General features: G+C 37.9%; 1 protein-coding gene across 1 annotated transcript in view; it reads right to left on the reverse strand.

Moving 5' to 3' along the window:
- MED12L (mediator complex subunit 12L) overlaps positions 1–19,314 on the reverse strand; it is a 919,119-nt gene that overhangs the window by 472,899 nt on the left and 426,906 nt on the right. Inside the window, exons 19-20 of the mRNA XM_044070851.1 lie at positions 5,041–5,176; positions 542–703 (exon numbers count right to left, since the gene is read on the reverse strand). Coding sequence (XP_043926786.1) covers positions 542–703; positions 5,041–5,176 — 298 coding nt within the window. The remainder of the gene's footprint in view (positions 1–541; positions 704–5,040; positions 5,177–19,314) is intronic.

Here is a 19,314-nt window from a genome sequence, read left to right on the forward strand (position 1 = left end):
GGCCGATGGAATATCAACTTTATTTGCATGTCATTTATTTATTTATGTTTTGCACTTGCACCATAAACTACAGTTTAAATACTGCATTTACTCTCCAGAGAAGAACTAGGCAAATGATGTGTGCAGGCGGTAATATGAAACATCCCCATCTGTCGACCGCCACGTCATCATCTCACACATGGTCAGTGAAATATGGTGGAACACTATATTCATTAAGCCATGTAACTGGAGAGATCACATAACAGAACTAATGTTATTGGAGAAATCACACAGCAGTGGGATAGTAAGTGTCACTTTTCCCACACTGTTAAACAATTTGAGTGTTTGATGATGTGATGTTTGATACCTCCAAACAGACAGAATGGGATTCCATTTGTTAACATAATCAATATTAAGTAATAATAATAATATAATAATAATATACTCTAAGCCTCATACACTGCCACAGTTTTTTTTAGGCAGACTTGTCAAATCTACTGGAAAATGAATCTGAGTATCAATCATAGAGAAAATAAGAAATTAAAAATATCACGCTGCTTACCTGCTTTTTGTCTATGGAGTCAAAACCTGCTATTTTGTTTCCTTTTGTGTCAATCAGTGATCCCATTGGTTCACATGTGATAACATCTATTGTCACCTTTGGCAAAGGCAGCAGCTGACGAACTTTGTCAATGCTTTCTGAATGCTTGTCACCAAGTTCTTTCTACCAAAATTGAGAAAAAAAAAGATTACATTAGAGAAGTGCAGAAAATCTCTCATTTTATGTACTTTCTTCTTCAAAGCAGTTATATGATAAATGATTTTATACTAGTATTAGTTTGCAGCTAACCATAACCTCCATGTTAATGAACTTTGAGTGTCTTTGGCTTTGTCACATTATAGCCTTGGATGCATAGATCTGACTGAAGAACATGAGGATGCACTTAACATTTAAAATGCAAATTCTGAGGCAGAATCTTTTTCCAAATATAAAGGAAATAATAACTTTTGCCCATGATTATTCTCACATTTTTGTTTTCAGATGTTTTTCTACTGCAGACTTTAACTGTGCACTATAAGAAAGCAGAAGAAAGAGCAGGTAGTATATATTACATTGTATGTAAAACATTAAAAATGAAAGAAACTTGTATTATTCTCATGAGGCCAAGGTGTACATAAACAAAGACCAAGATATATTTATTCATGAATGGATGTGATATGCAGAATCTGCTTCAGACAAAACCAGATGTAATGATATGATGGCACTAAGTTTTTTTCAGTATCTTCATTGTGTCTCATACACTGTGGGGGGATATCTTGTGCATTTCTGCATGACATATTTGCACCCTTGGGTCACAGGAGCTGATACTACCTTTCAGGCTGTCAGCAAGTTATTTCCACATGAAGTTAGTTTGTTAAATCTTGCTGTCTTTCTGCATTTGAGTTCCCTATTAGGGAGGATAAAACAATGTTTACAGCAGGAAAGCAATTTATATAAAATATACTCCGGGCTGAAAAGCATAATGTGCCTCCTGTAAAGCAAACTGTCTGATCAGACATTGCACTCCAGGCATAAAAGCACTGAATTTTCTGAATGGAATTCTTAAGCAAACATTTGACAGGTATGGTTAACTATCTATGATCATAAGTCATTTACCAGAAATTCATAAATGTATGAAGCAAAATTAAGGACAGGAAGCTATGGTTGCTTTTTGTTATTGTGATGCTAAAACATGTAATGGTGAGTTGCGGAGACACATTTCATAACACTGAATATCTCACAAGTTGTAAAACGTACAAGGCAAATTTCAAAGGCAATTTTGTTCAACAAAATCTAAGGTTTCAATTGATGCCATGCAACAGTTTATAAGTTCGTATCTAAAATATGAAGATCAGTGAACAAAGAAGAATGTGTTTCATAAAAACAAACCCACTGAAAACAAGTAAATTTTATATATATATATATATATATATATATATATATATATATATATATATATATTGCAAACTTAATTACAAAAAGTGCGGTATCAAATGTGTTATAGGTGTGCTCTACAGTGTTTCCATCAGGATGTAAATAATTCTTAAGTGTCTTACATGTTCTGTAATACAATGTCCATGAATCAAAAGGTCAGGTTTTTAGTTCTAATCCCCGATGTTCTTTGTGAAGATGGCAGACATTTTTTGGTCAGGAGGAATGCTAAGTAGCCCCACTAGACCTAGATGTTAATGAATAATAATCCCTTCAGACTTCTGATATTGTAAATTATGATCATGTAATTTTGTTCTAGATTCTAAAAAGCAGAAATCAACCAGGTAGCTCAGAAAAAATCCACCAACGATTTGAAATAAGCCAGAACTTTAGTGTAAAAACGCTTTATTTTTTTTCACTTTCGTCACACCAGACTTCTTCAGAACAAACAACTCAAATAGCCAACTACTTTATATACAAAAAGTTTATTTGTAATGGGCTACATCAGCAAACAGGTCAAAGGACCTAAATCAGCAAATCTCCTGTATACAGATATCCAGAATGTCAATTAGACTCAGAAAAGGAACTTCAGCAAATAAGATGGGCTTGAAATGAAAACTAAAACACACATGCAATAAAAGTGAATACAGACAAGACACTGGTCATGATAATGGCAGCCCAGTGGCATAGCAGATGGTGTTGTTGTTTCACAGCAAGAGAATCATTGTTCAGTTCTGGGGTGGGGTGCCTTCTGTATGGAGTCTGTATATACTTCCTGTGTTTGCACGGGTTTCTTCCATGTGCTCCAGTTTCATCCCACATTCCAAAGACATGCAGTATATGGACTGGACACTCTAAATTGGTCATAGGTGTGAGTGTGAATGCAAATGTGTGGTATGGAAGAACTACTGTGGCAGGGCTAGCCACCTGCTGGTGTAAACCTTGTCTCTAGTGATACCTCAAACCCATGTGCAAAGAATGGGCATAATGGGTTGCGGATGGATGGACTGGATGGATGGACTGGTCATTGCAGCAAATGTGAAAATGAGAAGAGGATTCAAACTGAGACAGAATGGAAACCAGCGGAACAGATTAACACTCTCAAGTACGTGGGAGGTATGGTTGAAGAGAAGGGTTGTCTGAATCAAGAGGTCAAAGCCAGTATCAGCAGTAGTACAGCCTACTAACACAAAGTGTGCAAAAAAGAACACCTTGTCGTTGTGTCTTTCGGCTTTGCCTGGTTAGGGGTCGCCACAGCAGAACTCCGGTCTGCTAATGATTGGCAGTAGATTTTTACATGCCTAGTTGTCTTCCCTGATGCACAACCTTCAATGAAGGTACGCCCATTCACACATGTCTCCACACAGAAGACGCTCTAGCTGAGAATCGAACAGGACAATGTCTTACTGTGAAGTGACAATGCTACCGCAGCACCACCACTGCAGTTACTAAAGAACACCAATGAAGTTAAAAAGTAAGGTATATAAAGACAGTGGTACAACTAGTGCTTTACAGCTGAGATACCTGGGCAGTAAAGGCAGAGCAGTTGAAGTGCCTGAGCTGGATAGCAGAATGCACTCTGTGGGACAAACGATGAACTGAAGACATCAGTAGCCAAACTATCCCATTACAGAAAAGAACAAGAAGAACATAATTACAGTGGTCTGATCACATGTTCAAGAAAGCAGAATATGATCTGGTAAAAGAGATTTTGGATATACAGAAAAAAAGTAAAAGGAAACAAGAGCATTAAACTTAAAGATGGACAGATGAATTGTATATGAGAATACCTTAGATAATCAGGCATGACAGTCAAAGAATTTAAAAGAATTGCTGCAAACTGAGAAAAGTGACAACAATTGGATGGTGCAGTGGTGCAGCGGTAGTGCTGCCACCTCACAGCAAGAGGCTCTCCAGTTTGATTCTTGGCTCAGGTGCCGTCTGTGCAGAGTCTGCATGTCCTCCCTGCATTCGTGTGAGTTTCATTTGGTGCTCCGGTTTCCTACCACATTACAAAAGCATATGTCTGGAGTGTTTCTCCCCGGGCCTCCTCTGAAAATTGTCTTTATTCCAAGTTGGACTTTCCTGGTAAACACATGTTAACAAAATAAATAAATAAAACTGGTGCAACTCACTGACTCATTACAAAAATGGGAAAAAGGGTTGAGGATTACAATGATTAAATATCTATAATAATGTAATCTAAATGCGTGCTTACGTCAAAAGTGATGCATTATTTCAAGCAATGATTCAGAGTAAAGTGAAGCTTCTTACAATCTAAATGAAAATGGATACACAACAATGCCAAATGATAGGCATTAGGTAGATGCAGAAACCGTTTGGTGAGTTTCTAGTGCACCTGGGTGATCAGCAATGTTAAAAACATAACTGATCGCAGAACATGAATACATTCTAATGAGGCAGACTAGAATACATTCACTTTTGAATGGACAAGCAAGCATTAAGAGATTTTGTGTTTGAGTGATGCAAAGTAAATATCCTGAAGCAGTAAAAGCTCCAAAACAGTTTATGTGTGTAACAAATAATAAACAGACCAAAACACTGGGTGAGTATAATCTATTATAAGTTCTGACCACAAGAAAAAGTACAACAGTTATGTAGATATACTTCGTAAGTACTTTTTGTTATGCTATTTTTTTGTTTGTTTTTAAAGGCCCTCAAGATATCAGGTACAGGAATTCTTTTTCTTTTCATTCTTATTTGATACATTACCCACAAGGTAATAAAATCAGGGATGAAGATGGCTTGTTGAGTTGAATCAGTTCAAAATGTAGAAATAAAAATCATGTCCATATTTCATATACTCAAGCTTATTGGCCTGCAGACATTATTAAAAATTGATGGTAATCATTCTTCCTGCTCCAGTGGATTCCTGAACAACCTCGTTTAGCATTTTGATAAAAGAATTTTGCAAATATCTTGTGCATAATTTTTGAGGAACAGCAGTGTTGATCTCTGTAGAAATCATTCATAAAAAACAGCTGTCTCTCTTACTTGTTATTGTAAGCAATCATGGTAATATATTTTAGTTTATTTCAACAAGAAATAATGATCAAATAAAAACTTACCATAAGTTTTTTCACTAAATTCATGTAGACACGTTTGTTTTCTTCTGACCCTTCCTGAACAGTGTTTGAGAGATCAGATGCTAAGGTCCCATTTATTAAAACTCCCAGCATGTCAATCAATGTTGTGAAAAGCTCACTGAAAATAAAATACAAATCTGCTTTCAGTATACCAGAAACCATACGGATTTAAATGCACATACATACTGTTATTGAATAAAGTGCACTGCTGCTCTAGTTACAGATGTAAGCCATGCAAATATGCTGCCTACTACATATTACTTTATCAGCATAAATTCAAAAATACACAAAGGTTTTTAGATACATACAATAGACAAATGGCAAAAACTAAAACACTAAACAATTAACATCACAGTTACTAAATGAAATGCAACAAAATCTACATGAAGTAACAATGACTTTAATTGGATCAAAATTGTTTTACCATGTCCTCAAACAGAATAAACCAGTTCATTACCAGGAAAATTTGAAGTCACTAGGAAAAGGTAAATATCTTTTTCTTATTTTTCATTTTTTTTTTCCATCACAAGAGAAAAATCAGTTTTACCAAGCAATCATTTACAGAACCACAGTAAATCACTGTGAAAGTAACTTTTGTGTTACCATAACAATGAAGGAATTCAAGGAAGAACAAAGGTTGCATAGTAAATGTTATATATCCTTTTCACACTTGATCTCATTGCCATACAGTTTACTCTGCATCACGTTTACATACTTAGTAATATAGACTTCTGTGTGAATAAATTTCTTCTAGGAGCACTTAATCCATGGTAACTGCTCTTCATACAAAGTATTATTACTAGACATACATGCACACATATACACACACATGCACACACATGCACACAATTACCAGGAAAGCTGGCAGAATTCTCCAATTCCCCCAAGATTACTTCCTAGCATGGTAGTGTTACAACCACACTGGAAAACAAGAGACATTCAGTTACTTGATACTCTTAAGTTAAATATGCAAGCATACAGTGCAACAGTTTTTACTGGCAGTAGCCTAAGCAGCCTAATGGGAGACTTATGCCACATAGGTAATTAATCAACAGCATAAATAATGCTAACCTTCTTTTCAAACAGCATATGCAATAAATTATAGATGTCAGCCACAAATGTTTAAAGGCTGATAAATTAACATTACTTAAATAATGAAAAAAAGCAATGCAGATGAAGATTAAATATCTGCAGATTGGCATGCACAGATAATAAAATAAAATAAAAGGCTATGAGAACAGATAGGATGCATACAGAAAAAATATGCTACAGGTACCTATGTTCATTGACTATCTCTTATTGGAGGAATACTGTCCATAACTGTCATAAGTTAGATGTATTAATAACTAGTACTCAGCAGATGTGTCTATTAAAACACAGCACCATCATCATCATCATCGTCATCATCATTATCATCTTTTTTCTGTCCTATAGCATAATATAGCACAATAGCACAGTTACATACAATATCTTTCCCCAGCCCTCACTGTTCATCATGTTCCTTCATCTTCCTGTTGTTGACAATAAAAAGAGTAAGTAGTTAGACTAGTTTCATTAATTGCCATAGCACCTTTTCTCAAGACAAAGGCCTAATCAAATCACTTCTGCAGTAATAGGAATTGGCAATATATATCCAAGTCTGCTTTCCTCCTTCCTTCCCTTTTGTGATATGCAAACCATTCAGTCCATTATAGAGTATAGCAATAACATCTAAAAAACACAGATTTTGATCTTTCTTTTTTTTTCTTATGTTTGCAAAAGATGGCAGCAAGTCTGAAGATCCAACATACTGTAAAATGTATTCCCTGTCCTTTTATATTCAAAGAGACAAAAGCTACACATTCCCAAGCAATAAGAACACACTTATTACAGATGAAGAAGAGAGAAGGGAAAGAACAAATACCTTACATTTTACCTCAGTTTCTTTATAAAAATATATATATATATATATATATATATATATATATATACTCATTTTAATTCATGTTTATGATAACACATATGTTATTTATATTGGAAACAAAAGCTAAGGTAGACTTACCTCAAAAATAAAGAACTAGGTCAGTTAAATAATAAAAAATACAGAATAAGATACACAAGTCAGCATAATACAATATTATTGAATAAAAGAAATATCAAACTATAAATGCAGACTAACAACAACAATGTATAAATCTGAGAACTCACCAGAATAACATTGCTGTAGCAAGTACAAGCTATTAATTTTGTAAGTTATTGAAATGTGTTTACCCTCTCAATGTATTCCACAGATCCATAATACTGAATACCCATCCAGTCCACCAGTGTTGCTCTTGAGCTGACTGCCCTTACTACAAATTATCTTTAGAAACCTCTCTTCATCTCTTCTCTTCTGCTTATACTAGTTAGAGTAGTAAATGAATCTAGAAATGCTGAAGCACAATTTATCCTTCTCCATACCTTCCTACCTGCTAAGTGCACAGTGTACTACCTGGGCTTAACTTTTTTTCTATAGTTCATTTAAAATCTGCTCATCTTAGTGTTGCAGTATATAGACCTTTCCTACAAATTTACTTCATCTGCATTCATCAGTATTCCTTTTTCTTCAGGCATTAAATATCAGGAAGCCACTGTTTACCTCACTGTCTGTTTCTAGCATAACAGCATTTGGAAGACTGAAGCAAGGCAAGCACTGCTTCATGTCACTGACAGCTGTTTGATTCCCCCAATAGATGATTCCATATGTGAGCAGTGTAAGTGTTTACTAACCTTGGAGGCCAACTGCTCTTCAAAGTTTATAGACTATACCTAGCATGTTGTCAACCATGCCAACCATGACATAGACAAACATGCCTTCTTACACCAAGATACTAAACAAGTTCTTACCTAATCCACAAGGCCTCCAAAATGAAAGTTTGGTATACAGGTCACACTAACAGGCAAACAACATGCACAGACTCTACAGAAAACACAATTACAAAAAGAAGTCACTCAGCTAGCAGGCTGAATCCTTCTCCTCATGGCCAGAACCTTTTCCTCCCTATAAAGCCTTTTTTAGGCAAGGTCAGTCTACTCAAATTATGCACATAGCTAATCAATATCAAAACTATATGAAGGGAGCATTGGTCAAGTCTAAAAGCTTAAATAAGAAGCTGTACTCTTTACAGGCATTCTTAGTTTTTGAAAATATTACTTTCTGAAACATGGTTTCGGAACACTGAAAGCATCCCCTACAGTGCAGGATTTCAGTGTCTACCACTCATTCAGACTCAATGCAGGAAAATTATGTTGTTATTTGAGAGGTTGTGCCAGTATTTCTGCAGTGTGATGTCACCCCTGGACTCTTAATCCAGGACAATGACCCTAAACTTTTCCATATCCATTTAATGCTAAATAAAACTCTGTACCATTTCATTACAAACTCCATACACCTTAAATGTCACCTGCAGGTCATGAGACATATCTAAATAAACTGGTATCCCTCCCTATAGGCTATTGTCATGGTAGATTTCAACTATCTCTCCATTGACTGGGAAACCTACACCATCTCATATTAAATATGTACAAAGATTCCTGGATTTCACTGACCTCCAGTTCACAGTTTTATGATGTAGACACTACTAGTATGAGCTCCAGATAAATAAATAATATTAAGAACAGAAACACTGCAAATTTTAAGTATCCAGGAACTACTGCTTTGGATAGTAAAAGGATAGATCCACTGGTGTGTGTGTGCCTCACAAGAAATCATCCATTAAAGCAAGGGTCAGCTTGGATTCATTCTAGCAATAAACTCTCTCTGAGCCTAATGACATAGCAACTACCAGACAATCCCCAGAACTGAACCCTACATAAATGGAAATTCAGCTAACTTCTATAATTCTGTAAAAAATACTCACATTTTTGGGAATAATACAACTGTTGGCCTCTGTACAACAACTCATCTACAGATGAATACTAGTCATTTTCCCTATACTACCATGTCCTTGATGTTACTAATGCTGTTGCTGGTGTAGAGGAACATGCTGGGAAGTTGAGCAAACATTGCAGGAATGGAATAGAAAGTCAGCTGAGGCATACTATTAAGTAAAGTTTCTTTTGAACTTTGCCCAAACACTTTTAAGTGAATGGAAGATTTATAGAACAGAAATCGGAGTGAAAGCAATAGAATATCTGGTCTTCAAGGGGGCACTAAACAGAAGGATATGTTGAAATTTCTGTAAGCTTGGATCATGACAGTAAAATGAATACTGGAATAGGCACACAGACCATTCACTGCCTTGCTTCAGTCTAATGCTCTTCTGTCATTTCAAAAGAAACAGAAAGTTTTAAGGGTGGCATGGGGAAAAAATATTCCCTGTCTTGACAGGAAAATCATATTTAATAATGATTACTGTCTGCATGTGATGGCAAATAAAAAGTCCAGCTTCCCTAGCATGGTTTCAAAAGGAGAAAGGAATTAAGGCAGACAGCTTATACCCAGCAAAACAATGAGTGGCATTTCCAGAGGGGCCATAAGTCTTCCTGTTTGGGATAAAGTGATGGCATATTTGAAGTTCATTTGTGTTGCCAGAATCCATGGACTGGTCTATTGCTTTGACAACAAAAAAATTGAGTAGATATAGAACATGCTATTACCTGTCCAGGTCCTAAAAGCTCAAGGTCAAAAATAGAAATGGATCTCAGACATGCATCTGCTCTAACCTTATGTTTTTCTGTATATAATGGCTGTACAATTGCAACATCTTTCAGTGTGAGGGTGGCTACACGTACTGATGGAAGGTGGTTTGATGGGTTAAACAATGGATAGGAGATTTGGGGATTTGGCATTAATGGATGTGGCCGTCAATGCTAGTCATGGGATCATTCATTATTCATATCATTCTCCATGGAATAGCAACTCTACAAGCACAGACAAAAAATGTGTAGCTGGTACCTTCTGAATCCCATTTCTTCCAACAGAGTGCTGGAGTGCTAGGAGTCTAAGCAAGAAACAATACTGTCGACAGACTCTCCTTACCCTAGAAAATGCTAACATTTTTTCATCACTGAGACATGGTTTAAAGCACTTTAAGGTTATGATGCCTTCCACACATTTAGACTAGCTACTGCACAGGTGGGGAATAAAGGTGGAAGTGTCTTGATTTACATAATAAAAAAAAATATATATATATATATATATATATATATATATATATATATATATATATATATATTTATATAGGTTCCCTACATTAGACCGACAGCTCGGATGATCAACATGCAAAACACCGATACCAGAAGACCGATGAAGCAGATGACCGACAAGTCGTAAACCCGACAGTGAAAATACCGACAGGGGTAACTTGTGAGTGTGACCCGGTAAGTGTGCAATAGCGAGGGAGTTAGGGTTAGGGTGCGGGTAAGGTAAGTGTGTGCTAGTGTCGGACCTTAGAGTTAGGGTTTGGGTTAAGGTTAGTGCATAGATCGTTTTGTGTAAGGTGTAGTGTAGGTTTTTAGGTTGTTGGTGTGCTTGTGTTGTGTGTGTGTTGTGTGTAACAGTGAACTTTTTATTTTGTTAAGTGTCGGGATTGTGGTTTTTCAGGCATGTGAACTTTCGTGTTTTTGAGGTTTCATTCTTCTGGCATCGGTGATTTGCATGTCAATCTTCTAAGCTGTCGTTCTAAGGTAGGGAAACTCTATATATATATATATATAGATATAGATATATCTATATATATATATATATATATATATATATATATATATATATATATATATATATATACATATATATATATATATATATATATGTATACATATATATCAAGGCTGGTGAAGCAGATCAATGCACTTGAGCTTCTCCATGTTCAAATCATCCTAGGCAAAATCCCATAACACTTCCTTGTAAGCTACAGTTTCCCCCTCTGTGACCCATGAAACCCAGATTACTGGAAACACTCACCATCCAACACAATACCATATTCATGATTGACTTTAATTACCTCACTATTAACTGGGAATCATATATGACACCAAACATGCAAGCACAGAGATTGCTGGAATTTGTAAAGACAAACTTACCTTCAACAGATTGTCAAGACACCAACCAGAGGTGCAGCTATACTGGATTTGGTCCTCACTAATATGGAAGAGTGATGCACACCCCCTATTGTAATTTGCTCTCTGGTTTGCTCAGACCAGAAAATCATCTCTTTAAAGTAAAAATAAAACCTGGAACCCAAGTTAACCATGGAATATTCAGAAATTACTCCAAGGTTAACTTCCTATTATTATTTGATAAACTGGCAAAAATTCAAGCCCACCAAACCCTGAGAACACTGCTGTCTATGCAGAACTTTTCATATAAACACTATACAATTATGTTAATAGCAGCATAAAAGCAGCTGTATCCACCTGAAAGAAGTATAGAACTAACTCAAAAAACAAGCCATCCTGGTAAAATCACGTCAATAGGATGTAAAACACAATGACATGGCAAAATTTAGGAGGTGTACCACCCAGCAGAGCAAAAGCACTCTCACCAAACTAAACAAACAATTCACAATGCAAATAAAGTCTAAAAAAAAACAAATTTAAAGTAAATTTGACCTCCCATGCCAATAAGAACCATAAGGCATTCTTTAGCTGTGCGAACAACCTGAAAGGCAATACACAGCTGTGTGCAGAGCTGATTGTTAATGGAGTTGCCTATATTGAGCCAAAAGATATGGCAAACCTATTGACAGACACATTTCAGTTATAACTTTACCTGTCTTCCTCCCAGCTCCTCTCAGGAAATATCATTGAATATATACCCCCTCTATCACTAGGGAACAGGTCCTCAATGCTCACTCTGAGGTTAAGAACTCTGCATTGATAGGCCTCTGTAATATCCTAGGTTGTCCTCTAAATAGCATAAAACATGACCTGTCAGGTCCTCTGGAATCACTGTTTTAACTGTAGCCTCCAGAGGCTTCATGTCTCACAAATGGGAGCAACAACCATCATCCCTCTGCAAAAAGGTGGGCAATCTACAGACCCTGGAAACTACAAGTCTCATATACAAAGCCATGAAAAGAATTATCATGGAAATGATCAGTAGTGGCATAGCAAACCTCCAGACACTGGATCTAACCCAGTTTGATTTCATCAAGGGTAGGTCATGCCTAATCAGCCAGGTGGACTTCTTTGAAAAGGTTGCCAGAGCAATGGATGAGGGCCAAATGCCTGACACTGCCTGCCATGACCTGGCCAAGGCATTTGACACAGTACCTTACTTGGGCATTGTTGATAAACTCAAGAGATTAGGTGTAAACCATTAGGTCACCTAGTGGATAGTCAGCTGGCTGACAGACAGAGCCTAGAATGTTAGAACTGGGGAATCCACCTCTACAAAGAGGCCAGTCATCAATGAAGTCCCTGAGGGAATCGGTCCTTGGACTGCTTTATTTTGGCATATTCTTCTCTAAAGTCATGACCATCAACATAGGCATCTGGATGACCAACTTTACAGAGGTTTGCAAATTAGGAACAGTCATAGTATACTTTACTGGCACTAATGTTCTCGGAGAAGTGCAAATGACTGGTGTCAGAGCCATAAACTAAAACTAAATGCCAAGAAATGCATAATGTTATCCTTTGTAAAGTCATGCCCCACTGGTAACTATCATATTGACAACAAACTTCTAAGAGTCAACCCAGTAGTCACGGACTTGGGGACACATGTAGACAATAATCTAGCCTTTGAACATCACATGTCTATGGTAGTGAGGAAATCATTCTACATTGTGTAACTTATAAATAAAGGTATGGCATCTTGGTCCAAGGATGTTAATGTTCCACTGTATTTGGCATTTATCAGACCTATCATTGAGTAGAATACCCTCTTTGATATGTACCTAACCAGGTACATCCAATAATTGGAACATTGATGTAAGTTCCTCACTAAAAGAATACAAGGCATAAATAACATGTCCTATGCAGACTACCTCATTGTCTTATCCCTGTATTCTGCCTCTTGCATGATGATGAGAGGATATATATGCCTGGCATACAAGGCAACATCAGACCCCACTCTGATGGACACCTTTGTATCTGCAAAATAAAACAGCACCAAAATTAGCCATTCTAAAGACTTAAATCTTGCCTGTAATATGAATAGTACCTGCTGGGGAGACAGATATGTATCTCAGAGAATACCCACATCACTGGAACAGATTTCTCATCTGTGTGAAGCAGATTTCCTCCATAACTCAATTCAAGTGTAACTTGGACAATTGTATGAGGAACAGAAAGTTCATCACTGGTTTGGTACCTATGTCTCTAATGGACACAGGCAGCCTACAACTGGTTCACCTCCCAGTCTCTTGCTTTTAAATGTTTCATCCACTAAGCCCCTGATTACACTTACCAAGGATAACAGAACTTGTCAGAAATTTGGGATGCATGGCTACGCTTAAAACAGTCCAGGGGGTCATTATCCTAGTACACATATATGAAGCTATGACCCCATGCCTGTACTCGGATCACAGTGCTATTAAATTTTCCAACCATGTAATCTTTTACCCCCCCAAGTTTCAATGATTTAATTCATTTTATACCAGGTACCAGGAATTTCAAAAGTATCTGTTGGATGTCACACAAGATGAGTGCACATAAAAGCATGGAGTATGCCCTCATATTCTTTGGGATTAATACAAAGATTTCCTGCATACAATACTGAAATCTTGTACCAATAATTTGTGGAGGAAGTAGAACAGAGATTTACAATTGCTGAAAGAGGATTACCACTCTCTCAGACAGCAGCGGGTAACCATGGCAAACTCGCTATGTTTGTTTTCTTTGGCTCAAATTAAAAAAAACAAATCCAAGATATCCTTCGTAAGAACACTGTGATTGCCTTAAATAAATTATGTTTGTAATTTTACGAGGTTTCCTTTCATGTTTGTACTAGACCAACTAAAAAACATAGAAATACTATTAAACATCTTCCCACCTTGACCCATTGATATGGATGACAAAAACCCTGCAACTTTATCTTTGAAGAGTATGCATGCAAAGTTTTTTGACTAATTATTAAACTATGTATAAAAACAATCCTCATACTGAATCTTCTTTTCCCCATGATGTCAGTTCAAGCTCTCAATCCCCACACTACCAATCTAACTTCAGATCACATGTCTGCTATTCGTCAGCCTATTAGCAAGCAGGAAGTTCTTGCAGGAATTAACAGTTTAAAAACAATAAGGCACCAGGAACTGATGGACTCCATTCAGAGGTATATAAATTGCTTTCCTCAGTATCAATAAATCTTCTCTGGAATGCCTGCACATCAGCAGTATCTCAGGCTCTTATACATCCTTCATGGAGTAACTTTATTCTCATTCTATTTCTTAAACCATACAGTGATCCAGCCTAGCCCTCAAATTATAGGACCATCTCCCATCTAAATATTGACAATAAGATCTATGTAATCATATGGGCTACTCAGTTAGTCCCTGTCCAACTTCCCTCATTCATTCTTATCAGGTGGGTTTATCCAGAAAAAAAGCCATTTAGGCCATATACTGAAGGCAGCCCTTTGGCTGGAAATGGATATTTGGGCCATAAGCCTATGGGATTATTGTCAGACATTCTTTGTTAACACTAAATGGCCATACTTATTTCATATTTTAACTCTTTTATCACTTCTGTATGGCATTCATAGAGACCCAGGCTGCTAGTTATAGAGATGCACAGGCCCACATGAGACCCTTTATCTCCAGCACATTTATGATTTTCAAAGGAGTCTGGCATCCCGGCCACTTTCCCAGATACTGTGACTGATATGAACTCTGCAACCAGAGATGGTGATATTCATAAACCAATCGATTAAGTCACCAGTAATCATTTCATATTTCAGGATAACCTGTTGAATCTGGTGTCTGGGATCCTTTCATAATTTTCTGGGTAGAGGATTAATCCCTATAAGTTGGTCAAATGTCTTATAGGGTCAGTCTTTCCCACATTAAGCTGGATAAATACAAATCTGTAGTAAATTCACCATCCTTTAAGTACTTGGGCATAATTCTGGGGCCTAATGTTAACTGTACAAAATATATGAATGTGCAGTTGATTCCAAATCTGCTGAATCTTTATGTAAATGAGTGGAAGACTTGGAATGTTCCTTTTGAAATTAAACTTAATTTAACCAAAATGTTACTTTACCCTAAAAGGTATATTATTTGTGAGATTCCCTTTTGGTTTCCATTGAGCCTCCTCAGGAAATTGGATAATGTAATAATAAAAATTCTTTGATGCCCTTCTTACCCAAAGGGATTGACGGCTTGATTTTATTCAAAGTGGATGCATGATGTGGCGATATATCTCCCTAGTTTGGTGATATCATATGAAGCAGCCATATTTAAGATTCACAGAATTATGCAAAGAAGACTCTACCATATATCCATACTGTCATTAACGCACACTTTTGAGAAGAATGCTCAGTTATCAGCTTTTTTAATATTATAGTTTTTGGGTTCTCACAAGTTTTATACATCTATAGCTGCCCCACTATTTTAATGCAATTGATATGGTTTTATGGAGAACTGTTCAGAAAATGGATCTCACTAATATGATGACGATTGTAATCTCCCCTGTGGGGGCATATTCCAATTTTCAATTTGCCATACAAATATTCCCATGGAAGGACTAATGGAATAAAGGCCTTGTTTTATATTTACAGTTATAGTCTGCTATCACCCTTAAGTCCTTTTATTTATTTATTTATTTATTTATTGCATTTTTTACCCAGAAGGTCCACTGGGGTAAAGAGTGCCCATTTTCAGTGGAGGCCCGGGGAGAAAAGCTCCACAGTGACATCTACAATACATAACAATTATATTAAAGCTCAAATAAACAATACAATTTGAGACCTGGTTCAAGGCTCCAGAGAGCACCCCTGCATTACCAGGCTGTAATTCATACCATATCTTTTAGCCATCTAACCTAGAGCAAAACACTATAGGATGAGGCATGTCCACATTCATTAAGGATATCCACACTTCCAGGGTAGTTGCTCAACATAATGCATCTGAAATTATCCAAGTGCAACTAACACTAGGCAAGACCGCATTCCAGGTTGCAGTTTGCTACAGATCCCCCACCATGCCCCAGGATGCCCACTACACGTTTCTTGATATGCTGGAAAATATTAAGGTACAGCCCAATACCCTAATAATGGGTGATTTCAACTATTCCACCATCAATTGGGAAAACTGCTCATGTACTAAATCACTTGCTCAGCATTTTCTGGAATTCATAAATTCCACCGCCCTGGATCAGCTTGTCTATACCCCCACAAGGGGCAGCAATATCCTAGACCTGGTCACTACCAATATGGGTAACCAATGTTCCATGCCAGAGGTCAACAAATCACTGGTCAGATCCTACCACAAGCTAATCACCCTAGACATTCTTATCCCGCCCCCCACTCCCCCATTAAGGAAACTACCATAAAAAACTTCTCCAAAACCAACGTCTTGCTTCTTAGGACAGAAGTGGAAAACTTCACGACACCCATACAGACATAAAATAGAGATACAATTGCTGAATCCTGTACAAATGCACTGTATAAGCGCATACATGAGTGCATGGATTGTGCCATCCCCAACAGAACCAAGAAGCTATCCTCCAAAAAAAAGGAAGCCAATCTGGTAGTCCCCTGCCATAAACAAACTCTACAACAGAAGGAAGAAGCTTTTGCAAAAAAGAGTTAAATCCCATGATTGCAGGAACTCCCTGTTCAGCCCCAGTAAGAAGCTGAGATCCCTCATAAAATCCTCCAAAGCTAGTTACAAAAATAAAATTGCCACTGATTCTAAAGACAACCACAAAGCATTCTACAACTATGTCAAGAATCTCATTGGCAACACTCAGATCTGCTCTGAACTACAGCACAATGGCACTAGATATACAGAACCAACTGATATTGCCAACATCCTGGCAGAGAGGTTTAGTGCAAACTTTAGCCCCCCACCCTCCAAAGAACCCACCGCTATACTGGAAGAATGCAAAGCCCCTGTAATCACAGTTACACAAGTAAAGACTGCACTCTCCAAAGCCAACAACACAGCATATCTGGGACCAGACAACATCCCAGGCTTTGTTCTTCATGAACTACAGAATGAACTGGCACCCCACCTAATTACCATGTTCAATCATAGCGTCACTTCAGGCTTTGTGCCTACTGAATGGCGCACAGCAATGGTTATCCCACTCCACAAAGGGGGTGCCGCCATGGACCCTGGGAACTACTGCCCCATTAGCCTGATGAGCCTGGTCTGCAAAGCCATGGAAAGTATCATCTTGGAGCTTATAAACAAAGACATAGGTAACCTCCAAACTCTGGACCCCACTCAGTTGTGTTGTAAAAGGTAGATCATGTCTCCTAAACCTGATTGACTTCTTTGAAGCAGTTATCAGAGCCGTGGATGAGGGTAAGGTGGTGCATACAGCCTATTTTGAACTCACCAAGGCTTTCAACACCATCCCCCACTCTGGAATTATAGATGTACTCACTAAACTGGGCATAAATCCCTATGTCACAAGATGGATAGCCAACTGGCTTACTGACAGAACCCACACAGTGAAAGTAGCTGACTCCAAATCCGACTTCAGACCAGTGACAAGTGGAGTACCACAGGGTTCAGTCCTGGGTCCTCTCCTGTTTGGCATCTACTTCTCAGAGGTCCAGGCTAACACAGCAGGTATTTGGCTAATAAATTTTGCAGATGACTGCAAAGTAGGAGCCATAACAGAATTGCCTAATGATGTGGAAATTCTACAAAGGGACCTCACTGAGACTGATCCTTGGTGTCAAATTCTTGGCCGCAAGCTCAATGACAAGAAGTGCATTGTCAACCCATTTGGGAAAAACACTGTACCCATGAACTACCACATAGGTGGTAGCCTACTAAATACTGAAAGTGTGATAAGAAACCTTGGAACACAGGTGGACAGTAGTCTCCCCTTTGATAATCACATCACCACAGTAGTCAAGAAATCCTTCTATGTGGCACACCTCATCACAAAGGGATTCTCCTCCAGAAAAAAAGAGGTCATTGTTCCTCTCTACTAATCCCTCATCAGACCCATTATAGAGTACAATGCCCCATTTGGCATGTACCTCACAAGACATCTACAACAACTAGAAAGGCCACAGAAATACCTCACTAAGAGGTTTACCGGCCTCAAACAGATGCCATATGCAGACTGTCTCATACTGCCTACTCAGAGGCGACCTCTGCCTAACACACAAAGCCATGTCAAGCCCAGATCTGTTGGAAATGCTGCACTTAATGAAATCCCAATCTCTCCAAGCCACATGCTCCAGGGACCTAAACCTTGTCACCACAATAAACAGAACATGCTGGAGGGATAGATTTCTGTCCCAGAGAGTTCCATGCTCTGGAACAGACTACCCATTCATGTGAAATAAAGCTCCTCATTAGCCCTCTTTAAGAAAAATCTTGTCAACTGGATGGGAAATTGGAAATTCACCCTGAGGATTACTTCTGTGGCTCTGCTCGACAGGGGCACTGGAAAATAATTTTCTTGGGTGGCGAAAGCCCGGGAACTTTATTGGCTAGGCTTATATAGGCCCGAGGACCAATAACCTAGTACCTACCTATGAACCTAAAAACATAGATAGCGCAGTAAATAGTTTGGAAAGGGCAGGGTAGCTGAATGGGTTATGTACTAGTTTATGGGCAGCAGTTAGTTGTATATATGAAAGGTGATGAGGTAGTTCTAGCCAGTGAACAAAGTGAGGTGCAGTGATGGGTGAAGTGGCGTCCATTGGTGATAAACTTTGCAATTTTGTTATAGCATGAGTGTAGTATGGATTTAAGACTGACCTGTATAATGGTGAAGAGAGGAGCACCATAAAGTAGAGAGGGGAGTAGAAAGGAGGAGGCTAGCTCTAGTTTGGAGGAGTGACTGAGGAATGTTTGGTGATGATAAAGCATGCCTAATTTCTGGTGAGCTTTTCTGATATTTTTTGTGAATATGCATGTCGAAAGTTAGCTGTTCATCTATGGTGACACCTAGAAGTTTAATATGAGAAGTTTAATATGAGTGACAACCTCAATAGGAGTGTTGTTGTGAGAAAAGATAGAAAAACTGTCTGTTTATGGTGCTGGACTTCTTGGGGGTGAATAACAATATATATATATATTTTTTTTTAGGATTTAATGCTAGATGGTTGTTACCCATCAAAATTTCAGTGGCGCTGAGGGCTGCTTGGGTAATTTTCTG

This window comes from Protopterus annectens, chromosome 4.part1 (genome assembly GCF_019279795.1).
Source record: "Protopterus annectens isolate FY-2018-M chromosome 4.part1, PAN1.0, whole genome shotgun sequence".
NCBI lineage: Eukaryota > Metazoa > Chordata > Ceratodontiformes > Protopteridae > Protopterus > Protopterus annectens.